Source organism: Ammospiza caudacuta, chromosome 2 (assembly GCF_027887145.1).
Source record: "Ammospiza caudacuta isolate bAmmCau1 chromosome 2, bAmmCau1.pri, whole genome shotgun sequence".
Lineage (NCBI taxonomy): Eukaryota > Metazoa > Chordata > Aves > Passeriformes > Passerellidae > Ammospiza > Ammospiza caudacuta.
The window spans coordinates 41,388,733-41,409,367 of NC_080594.1; the positions used below are offsets into that span (position 1 = coordinate 41,388,733).

The 20,635-nt window shown below is 39.9% G+C and overlaps 1 protein-coding gene across 1 annotated transcript in view; it reads left to right on the forward strand.

Annotated features, from left to right (window-relative positions):
• The window catches only part of FAT3 (FAT atypical cadherin 3), a 393,636-nt gene that overhangs the window by 315,167 nt on the left and 57,834 nt on the right, over positions 1-20,635 (forward strand). The window contains exons 11-14 of the mRNA XM_058825430.1: positions 1,844-5,917; positions 13,175-13,371; positions 14,459-14,612; positions 15,467-15,700. Of these exons, the coding sequence (XP_058681413.1) occupies positions 1,844-5,917; positions 13,175-13,371; positions 14,459-14,612; positions 15,467-15,700 (4,659 nt within the window). The remainder of the gene's footprint in view (positions 1-1,843; positions 5,918-13,174; positions 13,372-14,458; positions 14,613-15,466; positions 15,701-20,635) is intronic.

The following is a 20,635-nucleotide window of genomic DNA, read 5'->3' on the forward strand; positions in this document are numbered from 1 at the left end:
AGAGACTCTCTTTTTCATTACAGCCTGTTTCTGCTTTCATCATGAGCTCTTTCTGCAATGTCAGACCTCAAACTTCCATTCACTGTAAGCCTCACACTCCTCCAGTTTCATTATCCATAGATGTCCCAATCTCAGGTGCCTCAAAATTCAGTATTCTGCTGCTGAATATGATCCATAAAATGTGCAGTTGAGGATATTGATTTTAACTGCAGAATTCAAATTGTACACAGCCCTTTGATTCAGGGGGATTACTCACCACATCTTAGAGTACTCTGAAGAGAGCAATTGGTAAAGAAAGTAGTTTTTGTGTAATTTCATAAGAAATTCCTAAAGGAGAAGAACAAGCTCTTGCCTTGCAGGAGGCAGTCAGTGGCTCAAAATTATTTGTATTAGCAAGCACTGACAAAATAACAGCAGCAGCATTTGTAGTGTCTGTAAATGTGACAGATGCCATTATTTTTATGAGAATTTGTAGCTCTGGAAGAATCTCACCTCCTGGGTGAATAGCACAACTTCGGTTTAGCTAGTAAACTTTACTGATCTGAAACAAAGGATATAAATAGAAAACCATTACCAGTATTGAACTGCATAGAGTAGTATGTAGCTTAAATTAGCCTCCTGAATTTACATCACATAGTGAATCATATCTTAAAAATAGTTCACATTACCTCACTTCATTTAGGATTTCATGTATTTAGGCATTCCAGCTACAGCTTACATGTTTATTGCTCTGTGTGCAGCACCTGTAACAATCACTTAAAAAACCCTCTCTTGTGTATCACCTGAGATATATTTCTCTCTCAGCCTTGAATGGATGCTTGACTGTAGATTGAAAACAGTTCTAGATTTGAAGATGTGAATTACAATAGAGGGAACATGGTATAGTGATTGAGATTGCTGTAACTCAGTATATGCTGTTTGTATTTAGAATCAAAATCAGGAAAAGAGTTTGTATGCTTATATATGCCATTTATATTTGCAGCACTTCCTTCAAGCAAGCACTCAGTAAAACAGCAAAATAAGGATTGCCATATAAAGGTGATCTCTAATTACAGGGTAGGAATACATGCAGAAAGTTTTAAATCTGTGTTACTGAAGAAGAGATTGGCAAAAAGACTCGAAAGAAGTAGAGGCCCCCAAAAAGTTCTCTGATCCAAACTTACTGTTTTCACCTTCATGCAGTCAGTGATATCCATGCTTTCATGTTGTAACAGACATTTCATGACATTTTCTACTAAATCTCATTCATCTGGATTCATCCTCCTCAGAGATCATATGATAAAACTCTGTGCCACAAGACGCTTGAATCTTTTTTCTATGCTATTTGCTCTGTTGTATTTTTTCTAAATGCCACTTTAAACTTTTTATACTCAGTTCTTTGACTCTTGAACTACTGTAATCTCCTGTATGGTTTCTTAATATCCCATTCAATTAGGAGCCTGAGTTGTTATCCATTAGTCATGTAATTGGCTTATTAGCCTCTGATCTCATTTCTTTGCCTTAGGTGTACATGTATTTGACTAATTTCTGTAATTTAGGGATGCTTTTCCTTACTTCAGTAGGAGCAATGTGCATGCAGTTCTTGCTCTGATGCTGGTACTGAGAATCAAGATATAGAGGTAGCAACACCTGAGTTTCTGACACCTTGAATACCTATACCATCTACTGAGCTCTCTAATTAACAGAAAGAAAGGGTGAAAGGGCCTTCAAAGTTCTGTTACATTGGAGGTGTTTTTTTTTTTATTTAGGTAACCTTTAAAATTGCAGCTTGTTGTTTCTGGTTTAGGTTATCATAAAGTGAGTCATATTTCATTTCTAATCTCATTCAATATCTTTGTTTTAGGAAACACGGGAAACACATTCAAGATTGAACCAGTTTTAGGCATCATTACATTACTCAAGGAGCCAGACTTAACCACAATGGGACAGTTTGTTTTGTCAGTCAAAGTGACTGATCAAGGCTCTCCAGCGCTGTCTGCAACAGCAATTGTGCGGATAACTGTGACGATGGCAGATAACTCCCACCCTAAGTTCACTCTAAAAGAATATCAAGCAGAGGTCAATGAAAATGTGGATATTGGTACTTCTGTCATTTCTCTCTCTGCAATCAGCCAGTCCACATTAGTTTATGAGGTTAAAGATGGCAATGTTGATGGAGTCTTCACTATAAACCCATATTCTGGAGTGATCACCAGTCAAAAGTCCCTTGATTATGAACGTGCTTCCTCCTATCAGCTCATCGTACAGGCAACAAATATGGCAGGCATGGCATCAAATGCCACTGTGAACATTCAGATTGTTGATGAAAATGACAACCCTCCAGTTTTTCTCTTCTCTCAGTACTCGGGCAGCATAAGCGAGGCTGCTCCTGTGAACAGCGTGGTCCGCAGTGCGAATAACAGTCCCCTGGTGATACGTGCCACTGATGCTGACAGCAACCAGAACGCTTTGCTTGTCTACCAGATTGTGGAATCAACTGCAAAAAAGTATTTCACGGTAGATTCCAGCACAGGTGCAATCAGAACAATTGCAAATTTAGATCATGAAACAATAGCCCACTTCCACTTCCATGTTCATGTTAGGGACAGTGGGAATCCCCAGCTTACAGCAGAGAGCCCAGTTGAAGTGACCATTGAGGTAACTGATGTCAATGACAACCCACCAGTCTTCAGCCAGGCCGTGTTTGAGACAGTCTTGCTCCTGCCCACGTATACTGGTGTTGAGGTTCTCAAAGTCAAAGCTTCAGACCCAGATTCAGAGATCCCTCCAGAATTAACATTTAGTATAATTGAAGGCAATATGGACCATTTTTTAATTGACTCAAGCACAGGGGTACTCACCATTAAAAACAATAGTCTCTCCAAAGACCATTATATGCTAATAGTAAGAGTATCTGATGGAAAATTTTATAGTACTGCTATGGTGACAATAATGGTAAAAGAAGCGATGGATAGTGGACTCCATTTCACACAAAATTTTTATTCCACTTCTATATCAGAAAACAGCACCAATATCACAAAGATCGCCGTGGTGAATGCTGTTGGCAACCGCCTCAACGAGCCTTTGAAATACAGCATATTAAACCCAGGAAACAAATTTAAAATCAAATCCACCTCAGGAGTCATTCAGACCACTGGCATCCCCTTTGACCGAGAGGAACAGGAGCTGTATGAGCTGGTGGTGGAAGCAAGCCGTGAGCTAGATCACCTCCGTGTTGCTCGAGTTGTGGTGAGAGTTTATATTGAGGACATAAATGACAATGCCCCGGTGTTTGTAGGGCTTCCATACTACGCTGCTGTGCAGGTCGATGCTGAGCCTGGCACCCTGATATATCGAGTGACAGCTATTGATAAAGACAAGGGTGACAATGGCGAGGTGTCATACCTGCTGAAGGAAGACTATGGACATTTTGAAATTGACAGAGGATCTGGCAGTGTCACTTTAAAGGAAGCCTTCAATTCTGATTTGTCTAATATAGAGTACTTGGTTGTCATTCTTGCCAAAGATGGTGGTAACCCATCACTGTCTGCGTCGGTAGAGCTCCCCATTACTATTGTTAACAAAGCAATGCCTGTGTTTGACAAGCCCTTCTATACAGCTTCCGTGAATGAAGATGTAGAAATGCACATGCCAATTTTAAGCATAAATGCAACCAGTCCAGAAGGCCAGGGTATCATTTATATCATTGTTGATGGAGATCCCTACAACCAGTTTAATATCGACTTTGATACTGGAGTTCTGAGTGTCATCAGCCCACTGGACTATGAAATAAATTCTCTTTTCAAGCTGATGGTGCGAGCCAGTGATGCTCTCACTGGCGCTCGCGCTGAGGTGACCGTGGACTTGATTGTTAATGACGTTAATGATAATCCTCCCGTTTTTGATCAGTCAGCTTATAACGCTACTCTGTCTGAAGCTTCTTTGATTGGGACTCCTGTGCTGCAGGTTGTTGCTACTGATGCTGACTCTGACAATAACAAGATTGTACAGTATCAGATAGTGCAGGACACCTTTAACAGCACTGACTATTTCCATATAGACAGCAGCAGTGGCCTTATTTTGACAGCCCGAATGCTGGATCATGAACTCATACAGCAGTGCAGCTTGAAAGTCAGAGCAACTGATAATGGGTTCCCACCTCTGAGCAGCGAGGTTCTTGTTAGTATCTCAATAACAGATATGAATGACAACCCTCCAGTTTTTAACCAGTTAATATATGAATCGTACGTGAGCGAACTGGCACCTCGGGGTCATTTTGTGACTTGTGTACAGGCTTCTGATGCTGACAGCTCTGATTTTGACAGACTGGAGTACAGCATCCTATCAGGAAATGATCGGACCAGTTTCATTATGGACAGCAAGAGCGGTGTTATCACTCTTTCCAACCACCGCAAGCAGAGGATGGAGCCCATGTACAGCCTGAACGTCTCTGTGTCCGACGGGCTGTTCACCAGCACGGCTCAGGTGCACATTCAAATCCTTGGGGCCAACCTCTACAGCCCTGTGTTCTCACAGAGTATTTATGTTGCAGAGGTTAGAGAAAACGCTGCCCCTGGAATGAAGGTAATCCATGTGAAGGCAACAGATGGGGATTCAGGTGTATATGGCCAGATCAGCTACTCCATAATAAATGACTTCGCCAAGGACCGATTTTTGATTGATGCAAATGGGCAGATTCTGACAACTGAGAGGTTAGACCGTGAGAACCCGCTGGAAAGTGACATTGATATATTCTTGAGAGCCCTTGATGGAGGTGGCAGGACTACGTTTTGCACTGTGAGAGTGATAGTAGTGGATGAGAACGACAATGCTCCCAAATTTATGACAGTCGAATACAGAGCAAGTGTCAAAGCAGATGTTGGGAAAGGTTACTTGGTGACCCAAGTGCAAGCAGTAGATCCAGATGATGGAGCCAATTCCAGAATTACCTATTCTCTGTATAGTGAAGCGTCTGTGTCAGTAGCTGATCTGCTTGAAATTGATCCAGATAATGGATGGATGGTCACCAAGGGTAGCTTTAACCAACTGAAAAACACTGTTCTGTCATTCTTTGTCAAAGCAGTCGATGGTGGCATTCCTGTAAAGCATTCCCTCATTCCTGTCTACATCCATGTTTTACCACCAGAAACCATTTTGCCTTCTTTTTCTCAACCCCAGTATTCTTTCACCGTGGCAGAAGACACCCTCATAGGCAGTACTATTGACATTCTGCATGTTTTGCCCAATCAGGGTGCTTTGTATAGCACAGTTAATGGTGAGCTATCTGCAAACAACAAAGACGGGGTTTTCATCATAGAGAAGGACACAGGGCTCATAAAATTGGATAAGAGGCTTGACCACGAAATAAATTCCGCCTTCCACTTCAAAGTTGCGGCCACAATTCAGTTAGACAAAGTAGACATTGTGCTGACTGTGGATGTGGAGGTGAAGGTGCTGGATGTCAATGACAACAAGCCTGTGTTTGAAGCAGCTAGCTATGATGCTGTAATAATGGAAGGCATGCCTATAGGAACAAAACTCATGCAAGTCAAAGCGGTCGATGCAGACTCGAGTGCGAACGGGCAGGTCACGTACACGCTTGCGGTGGAATCAGAGCTGCAGAAGATCACAGAAGCATTCACCATTGATAGCAACAGTGGCTGGATCAGTACACTGAAGGATCTGGACCACGAAAAGGATTCTGCTTTCACCTTTGCAGTGGTGGCCTCGGATCTGGGAGAAGCTTTGTCCTTGTCGTCAACCACCTTGGTCTCAGTTACTGTGACAGACATAAACGATAATGCGCCTATCTTTGAGCACGAGGTGTACAGGGGGTCGGTGAAGGAGAGTGACCCTCCAGGGGAAGTTGTGGCTGTTCTTAGCACCTGGGATGAAGACACATCTGATGTCAATCGGCAGGTTAGCTACCATATTACAGGTGAGAAACAGCTTGCATGCTTTCTTCCCATAACCATCTCACTGAAGAACTGTGCATGTGTCCAGTTTTACATGAATGTTTAGCAGGGTTTCAGCTAAATTATCACTGTGAATGAGTCAATTACATTACTTTTTTTTTTTTTTTTACAGAATTTGGAGCAAAGCTGAAGAGAGGGAAAGGAATGTGTGTGTGTGTGTGTGTGTGTGTGTGTCTGTGTTGCTCTCTAAATTTTCCAAGATGAATGCTTCCTGATTTGTTGCAGTGCAATGTAGTGTAGCCATCAACCCATCATAATTGATATGTCAGCTTGAAAACCGTCATGAATTAATGTTTCAAACAAGGGAGAAGGAAAATTTTCTTCTTACAGAGAAAATCCTTTTACTTCCAACCATTTAAATTTCTTTTGAAATAACATTTTTCTTTTTGAGATAGGAAAGTGGATGCCAGAGCTGTTTTGAAATACCACTATTTGGAATAGAGGGTGGGGAGGGGGGGTACAAATGAATTTTACATTACATGGAATGAGGGAAGCCATTTATTATCAGCACAGATTTCTGGCCAGGGAAATAGTAATATACTTAGAAGCCCTGGTTAGCTGCCATGCATTGTTATATACAGCATAAGGAAATTTTGATTACATTACTAATACATTTTTCAAAGCATGGCAACGTTGCTCTTTCCCATTGCGTATTTATTATCATTCTTTTCGCCTAGATTCAGCCTAGCTTTTGTGTGAGTATGTTGAGAGTGATGGGTACTACAGTTATTTTTCTCCTTCCATCTTGCATTGTCCAATAGCTTTTGTTAGGGAACTACTTTTTCACTCCCCCCAATCTTAGCAATTCAAGAGCTATTATTTACTACCTAGGAATAACCAAACTATTGGAAAAGTCCACATTTTTCACACTGGATGGGATTCAACATATATAAGACTGCATGTAGGAAGCAGGCTGTGGGCAAAAATTGCTTAACTAATGGGAAAATAGTTTGTGCATTTTGCTCTGGAGGGTAAAGCTCCTGCCCCTTTGTCAGCTATCAAAATGAAAATGGCTGTGAGATGGTGTGTAGAGAGAGGTGTGACACCCCAGTTAGCCACAGACTGCCTGTGTTACACATCACAAATGGCACCATTTTCAAAGCAACCGGAAGAAATTCATTGATTAATTGTAACTTGAAATTTTGGATTCACTTTAAAGATTTGCAAAGACTATGTGTTAATAGTGTAATGTGCTGTATGATATCAGAAGTAGGGTCAAAAGCAGTCCTGTGTGTAAATGTCAGGATTTAGAGGCTCTGGGCAATATGCATTAGCTGTTGGTGGCCCAGTTCCCACATATGTAAAAATAAATCAGTAGATTTATTTCTCATACTAGAGATTTTGGGATATTTGAAAGAATTTGGGGATTGCAGTCTAGAAAGTACAGTGGGAAATGAAAACCCTTAGGTTTGTAACAAAGATATGTTAGTGAGCTGTGATCATTTACTTTGTTGTGAAGTCTGGCAGTCATCTCTTACAATGCATTATGCCTTTAGTTAGAGGTAGTGTTTTTTCTTCACATACCCCTGCTGTTAATTTAGCAAAAACTGGACTTTTGAATAACAACTGTCAGATATGACTCATAAATTATAGACCATTCTGTACCTTAGTTTCTGCCACAGTTCAAAATATGACAGATATTTTGCTGTTGTGTTAGCTTCTGAAAACACTAGATGTCAAAGCCCAAAGCTTTCTTACTGTACAATTACTAAAGCACAGAATGGGCTCAGAAATTCCACTTCCTTTGAATATCTCATTTGAGCTTGGGAAATGCACAAGGAAGAATTAGATTCTTTTGATTAAAATGTCAAAACATGTTAAAATATAGTTTCACTCACAAAGTAGTCTATTCACACTTTACCTCAAGTTGATCTCAGGAAGTGCACTTGTGTATTTCATGGAATCAGATTAGCTAGATGATAATTCAAAAGCTGTCGCTTTCTGGAGGCATTTTGAATTGTAGAAACTTCTGTGAATGCAGTAAACTGAGTAAAAATGATACATTAACAAAAAGGAAGAAGAAGACAAACTATGAGACTGTCATGTGTATGCACCAAAAACAGCTTTGTGAAAATGCATCTGGAGAAAAGTAGCACACAGAAGATAGGTAGAAGAAATCATTATTTATAAGATAAGAGAAATAAATATTCTGGGGCAGATGTGACCACTGAAGAGTCCTTTGTGCCCTTTTAAGAAGTACAAATGCCTGTTGCAGTCTTCTCATCAGTCTTGAAAAGAGGTAGATACATTCGTGTGGATAAATAAATATTCTGCTTGGATTCCTTCAGTTTATGATTGTTTTTCATGATTACTGGAAAGTAGTTGCCATTTTCAAGTCCACTTCCATTTGCATTGGATGGTGAGGGAAAAAAATTTTGACTTACTCTTGGTTATTTGTAGTTCAGTAGCAGCTGGCGATGTTCACAAAGCAAAAGCACTATACATAAATCTTAATAGAAAATCAATATGTAGTGCAGGTGACACAAATGCACTTAGGAAGCAAAGTAGTTTTCTTTTGAATGTTCATTTGAGGTCATTGCCTATATCATTTGGGGCAGTTTGCCTAAAACCAGGGTTCTTCTGATGTCTAGCCAATCTATACCCAGCCAGATATTACTGAGATTTAAGAATGGCAAACCATGAAAAGCCACCAGAAAAATGTCAGCTGCCAAGACATAGATACAGTAAAGTGTTTTGTGTTCCTCAGTGATGTTAATTAAGCTTCCTCAGACACATAAAGCTAGGGAGTCAACAGTCTTTAAGCTTGGTTCAGCTGAATACAAGGAAGATGGACAGTGTGTTTTGGAAGAAAGAAGGGTGTTGTACACTGGAGGTCATTTGCTGGGTTGGTTGCGCAGCATGAGCAAAGGTGTGGCTTTGGGTAGTTTTTTATCTTATATTTGAGATACTGGAATTCTGGAGAAATGGATATTTCAGTGTTTGGGAAGGCCTTGTGTTGCCCGATGAATAACAGTTTCTACAATTTTATGGTAGTAAAGCCAGGAAAATTGGATTTATAATTTCAGAAGCTGAGTAAACATGCAACATCTTAAACTGAGAGTGGAGGATAAACGTATTGATTTTGTGTAATGCAGATGCCTAGAGTTCTGACTGGGAATTGAAAGTACTTAAATAAATGCATAAATGTAAGACAGAAGCTAAATAAATAAGTTAGTAAATATTCAGTTCCCCCTCCCAGATGGGGACATTTCAGTGAAAACTGTTACTGTTGGCTTCTAGTTTTCCATTCCCTTTTAGTTGCTATAATGGCCTCTGTGTGTGCTTTAGTAATGATGTGTGTCAGGATTTGTTTATTTTGGATCACTGTGTCTCTGCATTTCATTTGTATCTGGCTGTTTTCTTTCTTTCCTTCAACTTGAGCTTGATTTGGCTTTGTAGTATTTGCTGACTAGGGAGGGAGGGAGAGCATTATTTAAACTTCAAGTAACAAAAGATAAAAGATACTGCTGATTCTTTTAGCCTCAAAGCCTTTCTAAAAAGTTACTGGAGTGTTTTTTGTAGCTAGCACTTCACTGTTGTGACATTCAAAGTAGAACATAAGAAAACTGCCAAAAGATTTTAAAGAATCCATTAATACATGTAGTCAGGAGGCTTCCGTTTAGAAAAGCTACATTATTCAGAGTGAAAAACTAATTAATTAGAATGCCCCTAGGAAACTGAATCTGCTTGCATATATTAGTGAAAAAGTTAATTAATCACTGCAGAACGAGATCTGCATCAAGACATATGTGTAAATACTAGGAAATGGTTTCCTGGGCCACAGTGTGGATTTTTTTGCCTTTCCATTTTTAAGAATATTTTCCTGGTGGTGTTTTAGTTTTATATCACATTATATCTCTTACACTTTGTAGTCTGCCTTTGCCTTCCGCCAGTGAAATATACAGCCAGTCCTGAGAAGCAAAAAAAAAAAGAAAAAAAAATGTTCTCATAAAAAAGACATGCAGATAAACCACTATTCCTGCTTGTTGCACAGGTTTCTTGGTCAATCAGATTGCTTCTTTTCTAGTGGAGTAAAAAGGGGGAAAAGAGATCCCAAGGACCATTTTTTATACATATTCCCCAAGTTCCTAGGTATGATTTAAAAGCCATTCCATTAGCAACAAAACAACAGTGAATTAGAATTGCTCCAAGGTAGTGTTTCTGCTAACCATAAAAGCCACGAGCTGATTTTAATTAGATTTTACCTTTCCTCTTTTCTTAGCAATGGGATGCCCATACCTTGAGTATATTGCTTCCTACTTGGTCAGGACAGTTAATAATTTCCTTTTACAAAAGGGCTAATATGCAGGAAAGCCCTGATTAATATCATAAAGCAAAATAAGAATATTTAAGACTTCTTTTATTAATGGTTTACAACATTAAACTCACTATGGCAAGATTACAGCCTTTTATAAAGGAGAGTTAAGCTTTTTTTTATGCTGGCATTGAATTGAATAGAAGGAATTTAATGTCAATCAGCAGGGGTCTGCTTTCTTTGAAGTCACATTCAGGCTCAAGTCAGTGGACAGATTCTCATTTCCTTGGATTGTATTCAGATCTGGCCAGTAGTATACATCAACACTGTGTAACCCTCTTTAGGAGAAATGTGTGTTTGTATGACACAACAGATTAAACAATGGTGATTATTCCAGACTATCACAGAAATCAATGGGAAACCTGCTTGGTTTTGTGATCAAAAAGGGTGGTTTTCTATCAACAGAAAATATCTGTATTTGATACATGAGTGTAGTGCTCTGTGTGATTCAAAAGCCTTTTATAATTATAATGCCTATCTGACTAATTTTCTGGAAATCCTATTCATTACAACTTGCTTTTTTTGGCACAGTCACAGCTAGCACAAATGGTGACTCTTAACAAGAAAGATTTGCTCAGCCTGACTCAAATGACTTAGTTTTCATATTAAATAGAAACCAGTCTATCTTGTCATTGGTAGCTAATGAAGAGGGCATAAATTACAGCTTTCTGTGACCTCTTTCCTGCTTTATGATGTAGAAAGAAGGTATGGAATGGACATTTGACTTTTTTGATTGGTTTCAAGCTCAGCTTCAAGTTCAGACCTCCTCTGTGTTGTTATTTTGACAAGAAGGTCCCTGAGAACTGACAGAATCATGACAACAGAAGCAACATATCAGAGAGACTAATTGCCTGATAACAGAAATAAATTCAGCCTTTTTTTTTGTTGGTTTTTTTTTTTACTTACTTATGCAGTCATTCAGTGGAAGTACTAGAGGGGAAGGTTTAAGAACCTGGTCTTTCCATTCAGCTTGAACATATCCCATGACGCATGTCAGAACCCTGATTAATTTGTAAGCAAATACACACTAGCATGTTTGACATTCTTGAACGTGTTACAAGAAAAGATAAGCATTCCCTTTATAGTTTTATAGCACTTTTAAACATGAGCAACATAGAAAGTAGTTCTAAGATTGAATTCCTGCATGGAGACCGTAGGAGAAAGCTTAATATGGTGGGCAGAGAGCTAGTAGCAGGTTGGCTGCAATTATAGTTCAGTCAGTGGAGCATCATGATGCTTTTTAATATTTCCTCACTCAGTTTCTGTAGCACATGAGTTTGCTATGAGTGTAGTGTTCTCTCCTCAATTATTAAATGTGCAGATACATTTTTACAGAGCAAGCTGGGCACAGAAGACTGGGTAGTTAGTTTTACTGGCTTTAGCTAGGGTAGAATTAATTTTCTAAGAAGAACCTGCTATGGAGCTGTTATTTGGATTTGTGATGTCACAGGGATGTTTTAGTTACGGCTGAGCAGAGCTTACACAGAGTCAAGGCCTTTTCTGGTCCTGAGGCAACCCACCAGTGAGGAGAGGGGGTGCACAAGGAGTTGGGAGGAGACACAGCTGGGACAGCTGACCCAACTGACCACAGGGATATTCCACCCCATATGGCAGCATGCTCAGCATATCAAAGCTGAGGGAAGAAGGAGGAAGTGGGGAGATGTTCAGAGTTAATGGCATTTATCTTCCCAAGTAACTGTCAGGGTGACAAAGCCCTGCTTTCCTGGAGATGGCTGAACACCTGCCATGAATTCTTTTTTCTTCCTATTAAACTGTCTTTGTCTCAACCCATGAGTTTTCTTACATTTACCCTTCAGATTCTCCTCCCATTCCCACTGGGGAGGAAATGAGCAAGCAGTATGGGCCTTAGCTGCCTAGCAAAGTGAAGTCATAACATTGGTTTAAAAGATTTTACTGTCTGGTCTGACAGGAGGTTTGGATCAGACACACAGAAAGATGATTGAAGATGATTTCTTCACGGACCAGGCAGGAGACTGTACCATTTCAGATAAAAGAGTAAATAACTGAATAACTGTTTGAAACATTAAGGATTGTGCCCACCCTAATTATTGCACACTTCTGTATGTGACATGTCCTTCCCTTCTCCTTCCCCTTCCCTTCCTCCTGAGGATGATGTGGACCAAAACTTTCCCTCTCCCAACCTGTTTTTGACACCAGGCAATTTAATGATGTGGAAGAGCAACATTGCCAGGTTCAGTGTCAGTGTTATGGCATGGTAAAAATCTCTTCTGCTTTATCTCCTGCACACCTTTCACCAGCTTTCACTCTTGGATACATTTGATCTATTTGTACTGTTTATCTTCCAACTGTTTCTCAAATGACCTCTTGTTAGGACTATTTAATACTAATGTGTCTTCCTGTGTCATGTAAACTTTTTTAAAAACTAGAATTTTAATAAGCACCAGAATGGCGCAGCTGTATGATAAAGTTTTCATTAGAGGATTCCTTAATAGAACCCACTTCCAGTCCTTGATTGCATAATCAACAGCTAATGAAATTGTCTTGGTAACAAGAGCTACAGTGTATTACATCCTCTCCCGAGACTAAGTGGAAAGACAATTGTACCAGCCCAAGAGGACTATTGATTGTTCACAGTGTGAATTTGATTACCCTTACGGAGAACTGAACGAGAGATCATCTTCAGCTCTGCTAAATGGATTTTTTTTCCACTGAAAGTTATCAGTTCACTTTCATACAGGGCAATCAGGGGGCAATAAACACAGGGAGTGTGATTTCATTACAGATTTCCTGAGTCTGCAAGTTTGGAAGGACCAAAAGCTGTGAAAGAAATGATGGCTGCTTAGTGATGTGTCTCTGTGTTTAAACCAGGTGGGAGCTCTGAAGGGACACCACAGCTCATGGTGTGTTGCTTGTCTTATTGCAGGAGGGAATCCCAAAGGGAAGTTCGCTCTGGGACTGGTTCAGAACGAGTGGAAAGTTTATGTTAAAAGGCCTCTGGATCGGGAAGAGCAGGACATTTATTATCTGAACATCACTGCCACAGATGGCCTCTTTGTGACCCAAGCTGCTGTGGAAGTGACTGTCACTGATGTCAATGATAATAATCCAGTTTGTGAGCAGGTGAGTTAACACCACCCATGGCAAGTGGCCACTGTGTTGAGAGCCATGCTCTCCCTACGGGAGTCTCTTGCTGTTTGCAAGTATTCAAAGCATTCATAGGCAATGCTGATTTTCATCCTTATGGTCTTAGTTGAGGAATCTGCAGTGTTCTGAGAGAGAAGCAGGATATAGCATTCCTGTGAAGCCAAGATTGAAGGATAATGGTCTCATAAAGCTTTCAAAGGAGTCTTGTACTCAGTGGCCTTAGTTGGCTTTACAGCAAATGGTGCGTTGTGAGGTGGCATTGGGCAGCTACTCCTCCCCTGCAAAAAAGAATGAGCTCTCCTTTCACAATCCATGTAGAAATGTCATCAGTCTAGTTTAATTCGAGCTTTCCTCAACTTTCCAGATCCCAGCCATCCAGTGGAAAAGAAGGCTGTAGCTTGCTATCCTGTTGTCTGGAATACACATAGTGTGGCCTGACCAATGCTTTCAGAGTGCTAACTGTCTTGTATTCTGTGGAAAGGCTATCCAGGGAACTGATGTTAGTGCAATTAGAAAGGTCTGTGTGAAAGAAAAAACATGATAAAACCCAGAGTTCCTTAATAGTACTACTCACAGAAAATTTATAAATATATATATATATATATGTATGTGTGTGTATGTGTGCATGCACATACTCCTATAATTCCCATCGTTACATTATCATTCACTGTTGGATTAGTCTCATTGCAAGAGCCACTCTACCACTCTGGGGAATCACAATCTGTATTTCCCTCAAAACTGCTGGATGAGGTGATAAAAACAATTGTTTCTGTTAGCACACTCATCAAGATTTTCATTTCATAGGTGTCAATGGACTGAATAGAAGATACGAAATGGCATTGCATTAAGCACTTAAGATGAGCCCTATTCACAGTCATAATCTGGCATTGTTTCTGTGACACCTCAGAACTTAACAGTAATTTGAATTTCTAGGAATGTGTTGTGTAAAGGAAAATTGTTTCCTGTATAGAAAGATGCACTACGAATAGTTTTTACAAAAAGGTTGTTCAAAGACTGTAAAATACTGCTACAGCATAACTTACATGTGTGTTTTTGACTCTAGGTTGCCTACACAGCATTGTTTCCTGAAGACATTCCACCAAACAAAGTAATTCTCAAAATCAGCGCTAAAGATGCTGACATCGGGGCCAATGGTGAAATTCGCTATTCTCTTTATGGTTCGGGGAACAATAAATTTTTCTTAGATCCAGAAAATGGTAAGAATACAACCAAATGTTTCTGAATAGCCTTAACCCCTCTGGGTACTGGCTTCATTGAATAGAGTTAGGTTACACGTGGCTATCAGCCAGTTGTTCCAGTTCTGGCAGATGTGGGTGACCATTTGAACGGTGGTGACAGGAGGGAGAAAGAGGGACATCTTTGTTGGCCAGCTTGGATGTCATAACCAGAACAGTGGATATCCAGCCTTTTGTTTCCCTACAGATTTCAAGTTAGATCAGAGATTTATTAGAGAACCACAGGATATTTTGGGTAGGAAGAGAACTTAGAAGGTCATCTAGGCCAGACTCCTTTCCATATGGAGATTCATTTCAAATAGATCATGTTAATCAGAGACCCATCCAGTTAAGGTTTCTAGGGCTGTGCCAGTGCCAATTTCACCACCCTAATCATATAAAATGTCTTCCCTTATATCTAGTCTAAATCTACCCTCTTTTAATTTAAAACTATTACCCTTTGTCGTATCATAGCAGATGATGCTAAAAAGGAAATATTTCTGTGTTAAGGAGTCTATAAATCTTGGGAGTGACAGAAAGACAGACTTGGAAAAACTTGGTGGTGTTCATCTGGGTAAAGCTGTAGGCTGCTGTTAAAGCCACTATGAATGGCTTGTCATCCCTGCACTCATATTGGCACCTCACTTATTTAGGTAAAGAGTAAGGGGAGGTGACACTGTTGTGAGTTTTTAATCTGTTTGTTGGAATAAGCAATGTTGGTTTTATTTTCTCTTTCCTGTTCCTTTGGAACACATGGTTTTGAGACACTCAGGCTGTCTAGAATTAGTGATGTTGCTACAATAGTAATGACAATTTCTGCTTTTAAATAATTTCAGGTGAGCTGAAATCTCTGGCCCCTCTTGACCGAGAGAAAATCCCTGCATACAACTTAGTTGCCCGAGCCACTGATGGTGGTGGCAGGTTTTGCCAGTCAGAAATCCATCTTATTTTAGAAGATGTTAATGATAATCCACCAGTGTTTTCATCTGACCACTACACTGCTTGTGTCTATGAGAACACAGCCACTAAAGCTTTGTTAACAAGAGTCCAAGCAACTGATCCTGATGTTGGTAAGTAAATAAAATTGCAAAAAAAAAATGAAAATTCTGTGGGTTGGTGGAATTGCTGAGCTGATTTGCTTCTCTATTGCTAAATTTCTTCCATTTTCTCCTCCTCATTCTTCTTTACCCTCCCCATTTCTTTCTCTTCTCTTTTTTCACATCAAAATGCTTGTGCCTGATCTTGACATAATGGTGTTAGAAACAGAAAGGTGTTGCAGCAGCCACAGAAACATGTAGTCTTCTCTTGATCAGCAATAGTGGGGGAAAGATGTTTTTGGGGCTAAATTGCAACTTTCTTCCTTCAGTGGTCTTGCCTCTTTTCTTGAGCCATGATTTTGAGCACCCATGCCTCTATTTATGCAAATAATATAGTTACATGCCACAGGGACCTATACCTGATTAATCACAGCTTTTCTAGAGTTTTATACTGCAATAGCTCCCATTTGTTCCAGCTGGTTACCTTAGCATAAAACTATTGCACACTGTGAATGTACATTATAAATGTTCTGGTTACTTAACTGCACACTCCTTGAAAGTGTAATCTTTTATTATATGAGGACCTTAGCCTTGAAATGTGGGCCCGATTATAAATATTTAAAGGGCAATAATTTTGCATAATACAGTGGTAAAACCTACTGAATGTTAGAAAAATTTTTAGGTCATTCATTTGAATTGAAATAACTTTGTTTGTTTGTTTGTTTGTTTTTTCTTCCTGTGTTTTGAAGGTGTTCTGTAAAACCTATGGCCTGAGTAGTTTCATGCAAAAAGCAGATTTTTCATTAAGCGAATTAAAAAAATAATTTTGCTGAGTAGAGTGCATGCTGGAAGTCTCAGTTATTTGTGAGGCTGATAGTTTAGATATACAGGAATTTATAAAGGAGCAGCAATCATTCATTAATGTATCTATGAAGAGCCACATTATGTGCCATGGTTGAAAACTTGCAATTAAAGTTATGATATTGTCCTGCAGTGAAGAGCCAATTACTGCTGGTAAACTACTGAACCATCTGAAGAGACAGTGTTGTTATTTTCCACTGTTGTATTAATTGCCATTTTTCTTGTATGTGGGATGACATTCAAGGAGAGAGGGGACACAATTAGAATAAAAAGTTGTCAAGAAAAGTTCTCACTAGCGCCAACTTTACATAACAAGATAATTAACAATTAAAAAAACCCACAAAATATGAGCTAGTTGCTGTACCTTCCTTCTGAAACTAGAGAAGTTAAAGGGAGGGATGGATATGGTGAATGAGAAGGGGCTATGTACTTCATTAATGCTTGGACCTGAAAATCAAACCATACTGTGTACCGTAAGTAAATTACTAAAAAGTCCCTAAAACTGGATTTTGTTCTAGTTACTGTTCCGTTAGTCCCTAGTAAAATCACTGATTCCCTATTGCTAGGTAAGGAATGAGTTCAGGTATTGTAATGTTCCCATGAGAGAACAAATATATTATTGATATTCCTGATGGGCTGAGAGTCCTCTAAGGCTTTTTGAAGTGGTGTCCTGAAAACATCAGTGGAGGCAGTAATCATACAAATAAATTTTTAACATTCCGGAAAAATCTTGTGATCAGACTTAGAATTTGCCTGCTCTGCTTTGGGCTTGAAGGGCAGGAGCATGAATATTGAGGCCATTGAGAGAAGACTTGTGAGAAGTCCTTTTATGGTCCACAACTAAACACAACAGAATCCTGACAATACTGTGTTCAGATGCTGCTAGATAATTTAAAAAAATGTCCACTTAAGAGAAAAATAGGGTTATATCTGCCTTGTGCCTTTAAAATCTGTTGAAGCTCCTGATCTCATAATATCATGTGAAATTATAGGACTGGACCATAAATTGCTGTTTATTATATTTATAATTTGGATACATACTTAGAAAATAGCTGTACCAGCTGGACACACTGAGGGAAAATTGTCATCCTCCTTCACAGTATTCAACAAAAGAAAACAGTTTTAACTGTTTAGTAGCACACAAGCTCATTTTCCATTACCTCGACATACAGCTGCGGATCTTAAATTACATGATCTCCTGAAGGAGAGAGAATATACATAAGTCTATTTGTTAGGATATTTTATGGTTTTAATTGAAAACAATTCTTTCTCCTATACTGCTGTAATTGGAAAGTTTTAGTATTTCCACAATATGGTATTTGAGACTTATTCACCACCAGCAGGTTTGGAAATGTTCAAACTAAGAAATGAAAGCGAAATGCTGGTTCTACATTTTTTCAAGAGGTTTACAGAAGGCAGTGAATTTTTCACCTCCCACTGTCTCCAAAGAAAAGAGCCAAATTACTCCATTTTGTTCAAATTAAGGCACTAGAAGAGATGGAATGAATGCTGAGGTGTAATTACATGAGCAAACCCATCACACAACTGCAATATCAGCCTGTTTCAAAGGAATTAGGGTCATTTTAGGGCAGCAACTCTGAGGAAACTTACATGGGACTTTATTAATTTTTTGACATCATACTTGCAACAAACTTCAGGATAAACATGGAGCCCAAAGCTGAGGTGCAGGCACATACTCGTTTCCAGGGCTGCTCGTGTTTTCTGCATGCACAGGGTGTTGTGGCCTTGCTCACAGAGTACAAGAATGAATGACAGTATCATCCAGGCTCAGCAGTGCTTTAAGTGATGGTTAAATCCTGCCTCACTTGCAGATGCTGTGCTCCCTGCTCAGGCCTGTTTCCATGATGATTAATGGTGTAGTCTACCAAAGGCAGGAGCACTTATTGCACTAAAATGAATAGTGCATTATCCATCCTTCTGCAGTCTTCTTCATCACCACTGGGGCATCAGCCATCCAGATCTGTACTCAGTTTAGTGATTTCACTGACCAATTGATTTTTTTTCTGGGTTTATGATGAATATGAGATTCTAATTTGGCTCACCATGGGAATTGCCTTGTCAGGCAGCTCTCTCCTGCCTGCCACTGCTGCCTTCCAGCCTCTCTCCCCATTAGTCGATGTTTAAAGCTGTGGCAAATCATCCCCTGCACAACCAGCCAGTACAGATGGACTGGGCCATCTTTGAGCCAGCACCTTGTATTGCATGCAGCCAACGTGCAGGAAAACACAGGCATGTAGGTAAAAAATTGACAGGAGCAGCCTTTATTTGGTTGCAGAGTTCGTACAATGTGCAGGCTGCCCTGCTCTGTTCTCAGCTGTCCCCCAACCTCACAGCCCCTCCCCAGCCCAGGGCCCATGCCAGCGCATCCCACAGGAGATGTGGTAACATGCATGCTGCTAGGAGCCAGCTGGTATCCATGTTTTGGTTTGGGAAGGCAAATCTGAGTGCTTCTCAGAGTCACTGGTGTGACTGGTCTGCTTCTTCCTTGAATAGCAGGCATCTTGTCCAACCCTCCTGCACAAGCAGGGGTGTCTACAGCAGGTTATCTAGGACTCAGTCCAGATGGCTTTTGGCTACCTCCAAGGGCAGAGGGTGATGTCTTCCAAGGGTTGACTGCTATGCAGCATGAGCACCTCAGAGGTCCTCTGGGAATAACCAGAGACCTGCATTGTGGATACAGATAAAAGTGTAACATGCTCACCATGATCTGTTGTACATGAAAAAAAGGTGTTATTTCAGGAAATAGCCTCCCATATCGTACAGAAGATTTAATGACATTGAGTAATGCAACCTGGAAAAACAATGAGCAGTCTGCTACCTTATTCAAAGCATTTTCTCACTTTTGTGCATAGGTTGCCCAGACTTTTGGATATGTCCCAGTTTCTGCAGGGCTTGTAGCCTCACGAGCAGAATGGTCTAAGATTTATTCACCAGTTCTGAAAAAAAACATCCAGCTAGTTTTGGGGTCAGTAGATTTGAATGATGAGCCTGGATTTCTATTCTTTGTTCCTAGTATTTGATGCTTTGGTACTTAGGTGGATATGAGAGAAAATATGGCTGTTGAAAGCCTAATTCAGGAAGCCAGAATAAGATTTGAGACCCTCCCACAGGTATGTTTATACAGTCAGATTATATGGGTTAATTGGGGTTGAATTTGACTCTGTTCTTTAAGCAGTTTTATAGAGTTAAATATTATTTGGACCAGGATTTATGAGAAGGATTCTGTTGTCAGCTGATTAGTGCATTTGTGTTTAATCTGGAGATTTTAAATAAATCAAGTCTGTAATCAGTCTGATTCTTGGCACGTGGAGCTAATTATTCACCTTTTCACACAAAGTGGAAGAGCTGCAGCAGAAGAGACTCAGCCCTTCTGGGGGAAGTAGTTTGACCTTCTTAGTAGGAGACATCTGCTTCCTAAACCCAAACTTCTCCATCAAGAATTGATAGGGAAACTGGTAAACTGAGGGAAGGAGTGCCATTTTCTTTCAGGTTCTGATGGAAAATTTTATGTTGGATTTCAAAGAAATCTGTGTCAAGAAACTATATTTTTCCTGCAAGGTTTGACCTCATGGATTTTGATGTTTCAATAAAGACTTCGTCAAAAAAAGCACACACCCAAACCCTTACCCTTACCATGTGTTGCTCACACGGCACCTGCACAGGAAATAATAGATTTCTTTACTAGGGATAAATGGTAATATGACTTCTTCTTCAGGTTTCAGCCAGTCCAATTTAGTGTGTACCTACCTCCAAGAGGATGGGGAAGCAGGTGTATTTTGTCTTCTTTTTCTTCCTGCCCTCTCTTTGTGTCAATGAGAAAAAAGAAGAAATTACTAAAACAGTAAAAATTAAGTACCTGCCAAAGTAGTGATCAGAATATAGATAGTTCTCTGAGGTTTATCACTGATTTTTAAAAAGTGGCATCAGGATGCTGGTGAGCCTAGCATGGAAAAAATCACGCAGGCTGTTCAATGGGTCACCACTTTCAAGAATACACATGTTGGACTAGAGTACAAACTTCAGCCTCATCAATGGTGGGATTTGCTCTTGAAGGAATTAGGGCAACTGAGCGTGTTGCAGTCACAG